At 33.8% G+C, this 12,488-nt stretch overlaps 2 protein-coding genes across 2 annotated transcripts; one reads left to right on the top strand and one right to left on the bottom strand.

Annotated features, from left to right (window-relative positions):
- The first annotated feature begins 2,633 nt into the window (after positions 1-2,633).
- LOC101260884 (FT-interacting protein 3-like) lies at positions 2,634-5,863 on the top strand. Its single transcript, XM_004249230.5, has 2 exons — positions 2,634-2,826; positions 3,162-5,863. The coding sequence occupies exon 2, from the start codon at positions 3,290-3,292 to the stop codon at positions 5,612-5,614; it is 2,325 nt and encodes a 774-aa protein (XP_004249278.1). The 5' UTR covers positions 2,634-2,826; positions 3,162-3,289; the 3' UTR covers positions 5,615-5,863.
- Positions 5,864-7,356: 1,493 nt separating this feature from the next.
- On the bottom strand, positions 7,357-10,861 carry LOC101260588 (FT-interacting protein 3). The gene is made up of 2 exons (XM_004249229.5): positions 10,492-10,861; positions 7,357-10,219 (listed from the first exon to the last, which is right to left on the bottom strand). The coding sequence occupies exon 2, from the start codon at positions 9,987-9,989 to the stop codon at positions 7,662-7,664; it is 2,328 nt and encodes a 775-aa protein (XP_004249277.1). The 5' UTR covers positions 9,990-10,219; positions 10,492-10,861; the 3' UTR covers positions 7,357-7,661.
- Between the last annotated feature and the right edge of the window lie 1,627 nt (positions 10,862-12,488).

Here is a 12,488-nt window from a genome sequence, read left to right as displayed (position 1 = left end):
ATTAAGGATAAAGAAAAAAAATCTTTTCTAGAGAATAAATAGAGAATTGGGTTGGAGTTACACGATCTCCAACCCTACTCTTTTTTATTTTTCATTTTCTATATTTAGAGAGTAAAATAGAAAATGTCATATCCAACAGTATTTTACCTTATACTCTTGGTGAACTACTATTCATACTTTATATTTCACTTTTTTAATATTATATTATCATTTCTATTTTTTAGAATTAACATATTATTTTTTATATAAGGATATTAGTTAAATCTCTATTATATGCAATTCGTTTTAAATTAAGACAACATTTTTTAAAAATATTTTATTTTATTTATATATATATATATATTAAATATTTTTTAAATATTTGTCACTTGTGATACAATTTGATGTTATGTTAATTTCCACTATGAAGAATGCACAAAATTTAAATGATAAGCTAAAACTTTTAATTTAAAAATATAATACATAACATAATAATTTAAATATAAGATAACAATAGATACAATGCATAACATAATAATTTTAAAAATTACAACAATAATTTATTAATCCGGCAAGTCGTTTCTAGATTTAACGATATTCGAAAAAGGAATTAGTGTATGATTTAAAAAAGTTGTGATTGTGATTGCAATTGCGGTTTTGCTTGTTGATTTCTTTTTTCAATTATTTGTAGCAGTTCTTTAGAAATTTAGAATAATATATAATTTAATATTAAATAAAAAAAATAAAAAATGAATTTTTTTATATGACATGAAATTATATAAGATGACTATTCGTAAAAAAGAAAGAAAGAAGAAAATTTATATTATGAAATAAGAAAACAAAAAGGAAATAGAAATAATAATATAATATTGAGGAGAGATAAAAAAATATTTTTTAGAGAGTAAAATAGAGAATTTCGTCTAAGTGGTTGTTTGGAAAAATAAAGAACTGTATATTGGAGAGTAAAATAGAGTTTAGATTTGGAGATGTCCTTAGTCGTCTCAAAAAATAGAGAACTTTATACTTTAAAATAGAGTATAGAATTAGAGATGCCTTAAAAGTGCATTCAAATTCAGACGTGTTGATCTAATAAAAACAAATGAGGCCTAAGTGCACTTTATTTTATGTCCTCACTTCATTTGGTATGCATATTAATGATGTTATTTGTTGTTCAGTCATTCATTCTCACGACAAACTTTTTTCACAAAATAATCTAAAAGTCCATTTGAATTGACTTTAAAAAAATAGTTTTTAAGTCAAAAAATAAAAGATAAAATCAAACTTAAATGACTTAAATAAGGGGATGCCGACTTTTAATTTTTAACTTTTCTATAAACTGTTTTAAGTTATTGTTAATTTTACCAAACACTTCTAAATTGTGATAAAAACAACTCATTTAAGTTTGTATTTGTAAATAATTTAACAAGATAGACTTAAAATGAATATAATATCAAATAATATTTGTTCGTCATGTTCACATCACAAATCACAATATATTCTCGTTAATAAGTAAATATTAATGATTTACAAATTTTTAAATAGAAAAAAATATAACTCTACAATAGTTTACTAGTCAACAAAATTAATAATAACTATTTATTTTTTTAAGGTAATCATTTTATATAGTATGAATGATTTATTCACTGTAAACACAACTTTATTCCTTATTTTCTTTTAGAAACTTTCAAACATCGTCAATTAAAATAGATTAATTACTCTCTATAGTTATAATTTGATAATTGTAAATTTGTAGTTACATGTTATATGGAGGATTGAGGCGAGTGAGACTGTGAGAGAGAGGAGAGAGACGAGAGAGGGGAAAAAGAGTGAGAGAAAGGTGAATTATATATGTATATCAATTTAATAATTGTATATTAAACATATGTATTTATATATATGAGAGATTGGAAGAGAGAGGAGATAATAAGCGAAATTGGGAGAGGGAGGAGAGATGCGAGCGAAATTGTCAGAAAGAGGCGAGCGAGAGAGGGCAGAAAGTGGGAGAGACATGAATTGTATGTATGTGTATATAATTGCATATTATACATATGCATATATATGGTAAGCAAGTTTGGGAAAGAGAGGATTGGGAGGACAAAGACGAGTGAGAGAGTGGTAGAGAGGTGAATCGTTTTTGTATATAATTGTATATTCTACACATGTATTTGTATATTCTGACGAATTATACATATTCAAACGTGACTAATTATACAAACTCAAAATCAGCCCACGTAATTAATGTATAATGTTAGTTGTGAGAGGTAATTGTAGCAAACTATAGCTATGATGAGTAATTAAATATTATAAATTTTCTTAACCGCATAATTTTACTATTATGTGAAAGTGATAAATGAGATTTGTCTATATATCACATATATATGTGAACACACTAGATAGACATTTTATACATGTATCTAATGTGATTCACATGTATCACATATGAAAGATATGACAGTCGCGACCAAAATAAGAGGGAAGTAAGTGAAACTTGTGTGTTTATGTTACGTGAATCCAATTAAATATAATATATGTAAAATAAATTATCTAAATTAATCAAACTTTAATACGAACGGTAATAAAAAAAAAGATGCTACCCCCACCAACCACCCTGAAACACACAGAAAAAGCAGTTGTGCCACCTGCTCTGTTTTTCTCTCACACTGTGATGAGTTTTTTTGCAGTTTTTTATTCTATTCCTTTTTTTTTTCTCTCTAGTAGTCACTACATAGTACATTCTCCACCATTTTCATATTATACCGAAAGAAAACCAAAACCCCTTTTCATTTTTCTTTTCAAAGCTACAAGTTTTCAGAATCTTTTCATAGTCAGCATCCATGAACCCACATGGTATATTCATTTATTTTATCATATAAAGATGATTTCTTTGTTTTTTTTCTGTCTAATACAAATGTGCCTTTAAAAATTGCTGTTTTTTTGGGTTTTTGTTCAATGCTTGTCTGGTTTTACTTTCATGGTGTTTGTTAAGCTGTAATGTAGTTGTAGTTTTCTGCATTAAAGATTCTATCTTTTTGTAAGAAAGTGAAAAGGGTCTTTCTTGATTGAGTTTGTTAGACCGTCTTCGTATGAACTTCTTTGTTTGTATTGTTGCTATTGTTATTTTGCCTTTGATTTGATTTCTGTGGTTTCTTAGCTTTTTGTTTCTGATTTTTGATGCTATGCAGGGTGAACAGCTTTAGGTTTTTCTTGATTACATCTTTTTGGCTTGCTTAAGACTGTTGTTTAGCATTAGAATAGTTTGAGTTGTCTCTGCTGAGATTTGTTGATCTGTAGTGGAGAAGTAGTATTGAAAATGCAGAGACCACCACAAGAAGATTTTTTACTAAAAGAGACCAAACCCCACCTTGGTGGAGGGAAGGTCATGGGTGATAAGCTTACTAGTACCTATGACTTGGTTGAGCAAATGCAGTATCTTTATGTGAGGGTGGTGAAAGCAAAGGATTTGCCAGGGAAGGATGTTACGGGTAGTCTTGATCCTTATGTTGAGGTTAGGCTGGGAAACTATAGGGGTACAACTCGTCATTTCGAGAAGAAATCGAATCCTGAATGGAGTCAGGTGTTTGCTTTTTCTAAGGATCGGATTCAGGCTTCTGTGCTGGAGGTGAATGTGAAAGATAAGGATTTCATTAAGGATGATTTTGTTGGTCGTGTTATGTTTGATTTGAATGAGATCCCTAAAAGGGTTCCTCCGGACAGTCCTCTTGCTCCACAGTGGTATAGATTGGAGGATAGACATGGTAATAAAGTCAAAGGAGAGTTGATGTTGGCTGTTTGGATGGGTACACAAGCTGATGAAGCCTTTCCTGAATCTTGGCATTCAGATTCTGCAGCTGTTACTGGTGCCGATGCTCTTGCGACTATAAGGTCTAAGGTGTACCTCTCACCAAAGCTGTGGTACCTTAGAGTTAATGTGATTGAGGCTCAGGACTTGATTCCCGGTGACAGAAGTAGGTTTCCAGAGGTTTACGTGAAGGCCATCCTCGGAAATCAGGCGTTGAGAACTAGAGTTTCCATGAGCAAGACAATTAATCCCATGTGGAATGAGGATCTCATGTTTGTAGCAGCAGAACCATTTGAGGAGCCATTAATTTTGAGTGTGGAAGATAGAATTGCACCAAATAATGATGTAGTACTTGGAAGATGTGCTATTCCTTTGCAGTACATTGAAAGGAGGTTGGACCACAGACCTGTTACCAGTAAGTGGTATAATCTTGAAAAGCACATTATCATTGAGGGAGAAAAGAAGAAGGAAATCAAATTCGCAAGCAGGATTCACATGAGGCTATATTTGGAAGGAGGGTACCATGTGCTGGATGAATCAACACACTACAGCAGTGATCTAAGACCAACTGCAAAGCAGTTGTGGAAGTCCAGCATTGGTGTTCTAGAATTGGGTATTCTGAATGCTCACGGCATTTCGCCGATGAAAACAAAAGATGGACGGGCTACAACAGATGCCTATTGTGTTGCCAAGTATGGGCAGAAGTGGGTCAGAACTAGGACAATTATTGATAGCTTTGCTCCCAAGTGGAACGAGCAATACACTTGGGAAGTATTTGATCCCTGCACTGTCATAACTATTGGTGTTTTTGATAATTGCCATCTGCAAGTTGGAGATAAGTCTGGTGGGGCTAAGGACTCGAGGATTGGGAAGGTCAGGGTCCGTCTTTCAACTCTAGAAACGGGTCGTGTCTACACACATTCTTATCCACTTCTGGTCTTACATCCTACCGGGGTGAAGAAGATGGGTGAAATTCATTTGGCTGTAAGATTTACTTGCTCATCATTATTGAATATGATGCATATGTACTCTCAGCCACTGCTACCCAAAATGCACTACATTTATCCTTTAACTGTTAGTCAGCTTGACAACTTGAGGCATCAAGCCACTCAGATTGTCTCTCTGAGGCTAAGTCGTGCTGAGCCGCCTTTGAGGAAAGAGATAGTGGAGTATATGTTAGATGTCGGTTCTCACATGTGGAGTATGAGGAGAAGCAAAGCTAATGTTTTTAGAATCATGGGTGTTTTAGGTGGATTAATTGCTATTGGGAAATGGTTTGATCAAATTTGCAATTGGAAAAATCCCATTACGACTGTTCTGATCCATATCCTGTTCTTGATACTAGTTCTATATCCGGAGCTTATTCTGCCAACCATTTTCCTCTATCTCTTCTTAATCGGAGTTTGGTACTACAGATGGAGGCCTAGACATCCTCCTCACATGGACACACGTCTTTCTTGTGCTGATAATGCCCATCCTGATGAACTAGACGAGGAGTTTGATACTTTTCCTACTTCACGTCCTCCTGATATTGTTCGGATGAGGTATGACCGTTTGAGAAGTATTGCTGGAAGGATACAGACTGTGGTTGGTGACTTGGCTACTCAAGGGGAGAGGCTGCAGTCTTTGTTGAGCTGGAGAGACCCTAGAGCAACCGCGCTCTTTGTTATTTTCTGCTTGATTGCTGCCATTGCGCTGTATGTCACGCCCTTCCAAGTTGTGGCTCTCGTGAATGGATTTTACGTTCTGAGACATCCACGATTTCGCCATAAGCTACCATCTACTCCAGTAAACTTCTTCAGAAGATTACCTGCCAGAACAGACTGTATGCTATGAGCTGTACTGTTAGCTGCTGTTATCCATTTTCCCTTTGTGTCTCTTAGTTGATGAAATTGATGTAGAAATAAGCAAGGCTTTGGGTTTTTTCTTCTATGAAACTGCTTAGATGTAGTGAATTTTCTATTGAAAGATGGCTGTTAGATGCAATTCCATATTCTTTTTCTGAACTTTCTCAATGATTAGTCAATGTATTGCTCTTTTCATTAGTAATAAAATTTTTTTTTTGGTGAGGTGTACAATAATAAACATTCACGCATAATTTCACAAGTGGGATCTGGAGAAAGTAGTGCGTACGCAGAGTTGCGAATGTAAAGAAGTTGTTTTCTATAGAACTAATTAGATGCCATTTGAGTACCTAGCTTTTTTTGTGAAGATTAATATTATTTATTTCTCAATTTCTTAGGGTAGGTGAAAGGACATGTTGATATTTTATGAGTTTCTCATAATTTTACTAGATTTGGTGTTGAGAATGTCAAGACATTGATGTTTTAGATTTGTAACATATTAATTATTGTATCATAATTAATTTAATGTGGAACAATTGTGTTCACCATTGTAGTATAATGCAAGTTGGTGATATTTATATTATACAACTTGATAACAAAACAATATAGAGATTCCAACAACCTTTTGTTATGCTTTATATATGATGTTGGATCTGGAATATTAGTATAATAATAGTAGTACCTATCAAAGCAAATAACTTATTGTAAAAAGGAAATAAAATACATTTTTCTATATATCTACCTTTAATTTCGAAACAATAGTAAAATTTATCTCTGTATAATCTATAGGTCAAATTACGTAATCAACAACGATAGTTACATCAAGATAGAAAGCATACAATCATACTCCTTAGGAATGCAACCATAGACTTAGCATATTAAAGAATAATTGTGTTGCGTATTTAATTATTCCATCATATACTTATATTATCCATCGGGTAATTTATTCCACCAATATAGAATAGAAAGAAATCGCCTTATGTTTACCCGCACCACTAGAGTTATCATTTATATACATGATACAACAATTTTAAATGAGAGAGATATTCAAAGTGTATCCAAAGAACAAAAGATACAATTCAAAACCTTTGGAACTTGAAATGTCGCTTTATTTGAGGCTTTTGAGCGAAAGATCTATTGAAAACAACCTCTCTGCCTTCACAATATACGAAAAAGAATGCATATAGACTCCACTTGTCCGTAAACGACTTCTCTACCTTCACGATATAAAAAAAAGGAAGTGTATAGACTCCACTTATTCGATTATCCGAATATTCTCTTATTTTGCCTGTGTAGGTGCACTAATTTTCCAGATCCAACAGCATTATAAATAATAAAAAAACATAGTTGCAGGATCTTTATATTGTTGTCTTTATAAGCAAACAAAACATCACCAGTTTAAATAATGTCAACTTGCAATATACAAACAATACTAAGTACAATAATTCTCTCTTTACATTGAATATTTGTAGAAACATCATTGTCAGACATTCCAAAAACACAAAAATTGTTTCATCCTTAAGGAAAAACCAGCTTACCAAGAAATGAAATTGATCCTGAATGCTTGCACCTCCATTCCGATAACAACATATCTAATGTAATCATGGTGTATACACATACCTTGCCACTAACTTCGAGAAGATAGACAAGTTGTTTCTGATAGAACTCTGAAGTAGTGTAAAGCGTTTCAAAGCAGGTATGCATGGGAATACAGTAGCGAAGATGCATGCAATATTGAGTCAATAAAAATAGATATTTTGAATGAATTAATCATGGAGCATGTTTTTCAAAATGAAAACATCCACAAGACAACAAATATAGATTTGCATCAAAGCAGCAAACTTCCAACAAACTTAGAATGAATAAACAGTAAATCTACTAGATCTAAACAGTTCAAGGAGATCTTACACACAAAAGCAGGACCTAACATTCACCAGTAGGTGCAGGACAAAAAGAGCCCAACTCATTTACATCAATTCGAGACACAGAGAGAAAAGCACATAGGATGATAACGATAACATAAGGCAAAGGTATGGTTCTCATAGCATACAGTCTGTTCTCGCAGGCAGTCTTCTGAAGAAATTAAGTGGCGCAGATGGTAGCTTGTGACGGAACCTTGGATGTCTCAGTACATAAAATCCTGACAAGAGTGCCACAACTTGGAAGGGTGTCACATAGAGCACAATGGCAGCAATCAAGCAGAAAATGACAAACAGCGCGGTTGCTCTAGGGTCTCTCCAGCTCAACAAAGACTGCAGCCTCTCCCCTTGAGTAGCCAAATCACCAACCACAGTCTGAATCCTTCCAGCAATGCTTCTCAAACGGTCATACCTCATACGAACAATATCAGGAGGACGTGAAGTAGGGAAAGTGTCAAATTCCTCATCCAGTTCATCAGGATGAGCATTATCAGCACAAGAAAGACGAGTATCCATGTGAGGAGGATGCCTAGGCCTCCATCTGTAGTACCAAACTCCAATTAGGAAGAGATATAGGAAAATGGTTGGCAGAATAAGCTCCGGATATAGAACCAGTATCAAGAACAAGATATGGATAAGAACAGTTGTGATGGGATTTTTCCAGTTGCATATTTGATCAAACCATCTTCCAATAGCTATTAATCCACCTAAAACACCCATAATCCTAAAAAAATTAGCTTTGCTTCTCCTCATACTCCACATGTGAGAACCAACATCTAACATATACTCCACTATCTCTTTCCTCAAAGGTGGCTCAGCACGACTCAGCCTCATAGAGACAATCTGAGTGGCCTGATGCCTCAAGCTGTCCAGCTGAGTAACAGTTAAAGGATGAATATAGTGCATTTTGGGTAACAGTGGCTGAGAGTACATATGCATCATATTCATTAACGATGAGCAAGTAAATCTTACTGCCAAGTGAATTTCACCCATCTTCTTTACCCCAGTAGGATGCAAGACCAGCAGTGGATAAGAATGTGTGTAAACACGATCTGTTTCGAGAGTTGAAAGACGGATTCTGACCTTTCCAATCCTCGAGTCCCTAGACCCTCCAGGTTTATCTCCTCCATGCAGATGACAATTATCAAATACACCAATAGTTATGACAGTGCAGGGATCAAATACTTCCCAAGTGTATTGCTCGTTCCACTTGGGAGCAAAGCTATCTATAATGGTCCTCGTTCGGACCCACTTCTGCCCATATTTCGCAACACAATAGGCATCTGTCGTTGCCCGATTATCCTTTGTTTTCATCGGCGAAAGGCCCTGAGCATTCAGAATACCCAATTCTAGGACACCTATACTGGACTTCCACAGCTGCTTTGCAGTTGGTCTAAGATCACTGCTGTAGTGTGTTGATTCATCCAGTACATGGTACCCTCCTTCTAAATAAAGCCTCATGTGAATCCTGCTAGCAAATTTGATTTCTTTCTTCTTTTCTCCCTCAACAATAATGTGCTTTTCAAGATTATACCACCTACTGTTAATAGGTCTGTGGTCAAACCTCCTATCAATATACTGCAAAGGAATAACACATCTTCCAAGTACTTCATCCTTGTTTGCTGCAGTAACTCTATCTTCCACACTCAAAATTAATGGCTCCTCGAATGGTTCTGCTGCTACAAACATCAGATCCTCATTCCACATGGGATTAATAGTCTTGCTCATGGAAACTCTGGTTCTCAATGCCTGATTTCCCAGGATGGCCTTCACGTAAACCTCTGGAAACCTACTTCTGTCACTGGGAATCAAGTCCTGAGCCTCAATCACATTAACTCTAAGGTACCACAGCTTTGGTGAGAGGTACACCTTAGACCTTATATTTGCAAGAGCATCAGCACCACTAACAGTAGCCGCATCCGAATGCCAAGATTCAGGAAAGGCTTCATCAGCTTGAGTACCCATCCAAACAGCCAACATCAACTCTCCTTTCACTTTGTTACCACTTCTATCCTCCAACCTATACCACTGCGGAGCAAGAGGACTGTCCGGGGGAACTCTTTTAGGGATCTCATTCAAATCAAACATAACACGACCAACAAAATCATCCTTAATAAAATCCTTATCTTTCACATTCACCTCAAGTACAGAAGCCTGAATCCGCTCCTTGGAAAAAGCAAACACCTGATTCCATTCAGGATTCGATTTCTTCTCGAAATGACGAGTTGTACCCCGATAGTTTCCCAGCCTAACCTCAACATAAGGATCAAGACTACCCGTAACATCCTTCCCTGGTAAATCCTTTGCTTTAACCACCCGAACATAAAGATACTGCATTTGCTCAACCAAGTCATAGGTGCTAGTAAGCTTATCACCCGTAACCTTCCCTCCACCAAGGTGGGGTTTGGTCTCCTTTAATGAAAAATCTTCTTGAGGTGGTCTCTGCATTTTCAAACCTTTCCACTTCTCCACCACAATTAAGCCAAATGTCCTAAGTAATATCTCTCAGAAACAACTCAAAACTACACTACTACTCAAGAAACTTCATATACAACACAATCTAAGTTTGTTTTACCCTAATTCTAACTTAAGGTTTAAAAAGAACCTCATGAAGGACAACCCCAAAAACTCCCAAAATCATTCACAACCTCAGATCTGGTTCACCTGAATGCTTAACCCTGCAAAACCCATTTTTATATATGAAAAACTAAGCTTAAAAACCATATAAAATAATAAAAAAACATTCAACAAACTCAATAAAGAAAACACCCTTCTCCCTTACCCATAAATATAAAAGGGAAGAAAATAATTTAAACTTCTAATATTAAGATTATAACAATATTACAGCTACACCTACCAAGAATGTAAAAAAAATTGAATTTTTCAAGAAGACATTAAATAAACTTTTCAACATGAAATAAAAAATATTCAGAAAGAGAAATGAATATACCTTGAAGGGTTCATGTGAGATGAGAGTGAAAGATGGGAATTTTGCTGATAAGGTTCTAAAGATTGGAATTTTGAGGAGAAAAAGCAAAAGGGGTTTGGTTGCTTTTGGGTATCAAAGTGATGGAGAATGGTATAGTGAGGTCTAGATAGAAAAAGTGAAGAGACAACAACAAGGGTAAAGAAATATAGAGAGAGAGAAAAAAAAGGAAAAGAGTAAAGTTAGAGAGAGAAAAGGATTGAAAAAGACAGAGCAGGGTGGTGGGGGTGAGTAGTACTCTGTTTTCTTGTGTTTCATCAATGGAGGGGACATAGTGGGGAAAGGGTGGGGGATGAATATGCTGATATTTCTTGTTTCGGAATTCGATATTCATATTAAAATCAGATTTATATCGAGGGTAATATGCATCTAATCAAAGGTGTTTTTGAATTTAAAATATTTAATTAAGAATAAAAAAGTACTTATCCCTATCACTCTATTACTTCCTCTATTTCAAAAAGATCATCTCTATTTCATTTTTAGTTTGTTTCAAAAAAAAATATTTCCTTTCGTTTTTTTGTAACATTTTAACTTTAACATTTCACGTAGCATGTTTAAGACCACAAAATTAAAAGGTGTTTTGGTACATTTGACATAACTTTAATTTAAAACCACAAGATTAAAAAGTCTTTTTTTCTTAAACTCCGTTTGAAGTCAAACTAGGTCATCCTTTTTTAAAACGAAGAAATTACAATTTTTATTAGTGTCGTGATCCGATATTACATTGAACCTAATATAGATATATAAACTGCATTTTCGTGCATGTACAGTTATATTTAGGCTTGACTAATTGAAATTTACATCGAAAAAATCTCAAATAGTAATGGCGTTTGGTAGGTTTTATTGTGAATTTGAAATTCTTTTTTATAAAAATTGATTAGTTATTTGATTTCCATATTAGAGTCTGACTATTCACTAAGTGTAAGGACTTATTCGAAAGAAACGAAACGTTATCTATTAAAAACTTTTTCATGTCCAAAACTTGAATCTGAGACCTCTAGTTAAAGAAAGAGTCATCGCATCCACTTTCAAAAGTGAAAAAAATATTTGAAAAAATAAAATTAAATTTGATCATAAATACAAATTAGAGTTTTTTTTAAAAAAACATAATTTAAAATTATATTAAACTATATTTAAATTCAAATATTCTAATTAAAAATAGAAATAACTTAAATCACTATGTTTATGAGATCATAGATATATACATCCATGTGATTGCGTCAAGCGAATAATTTTTTTTTTCGTGTGGGTCTTTTTCATTCCTTTTTATGCAAATAATGATATCTAATAAAATCCTTATTAGTATTTAATTATAGATACACTTAATATTATAATATTAATTTAAATTTATTGTAATAAATTTATAATCTTCAAATTTTATATATATAAAAATTATGTGACCATTTTGAGAGATGTTGCAAGAATGTGTAGTACAGCTTTGCATTTAATAAAATTCAAATTGTTGGTAATAAAAAATAGTTTCATTAGGTAGGTAAGACATTTCTTCAAATTTAAGTGATAAATATTATGCATTAAATGCCAAACAATAATAATTTTTATGTTATGATGATCTTTTGTATGATTCAATAGAAAATTCAACATTCCAACTATTTCATCATGCATTCATATTAGTTAGGTAATTTCTTTCTAATATGTCTTAATTTTAATAAATAATTATCTGATACCGTTGCTTACGATATTAGATATTTTTGTAAATTAGTTGAGATATATGAAAATTAATCTACATATCACTATTATAAGAAAATACATATTATTAGTCAATGTTTGTTATGTTACAAGATTGAGGAGTGAATTGACAAATAAATTGGAAAAGAATATTCAACACAGTTGTGGTGCAATGGTGGGATTGTTTTACCTTAACAAAAAGTCTCGGATTCAAACCCTGAATATGGAGAAAATCATGTTGTAAGCGTCACTCTGAGAATTGGCCCTACCGTATG

This window comes from Solanum lycopersicum, chromosome 10, assembly GCF_036512215.1.
Source record: "Solanum lycopersicum chromosome 10, SLM_r2.1".
Lineage (NCBI taxonomy): Eukaryota > Viridiplantae > Streptophyta > Magnoliopsida > Solanales > Solanaceae > Solanum > Solanum lycopersicum.
This window is presented reverse-complemented; position numbering and strand designations above follow the sequence as displayed.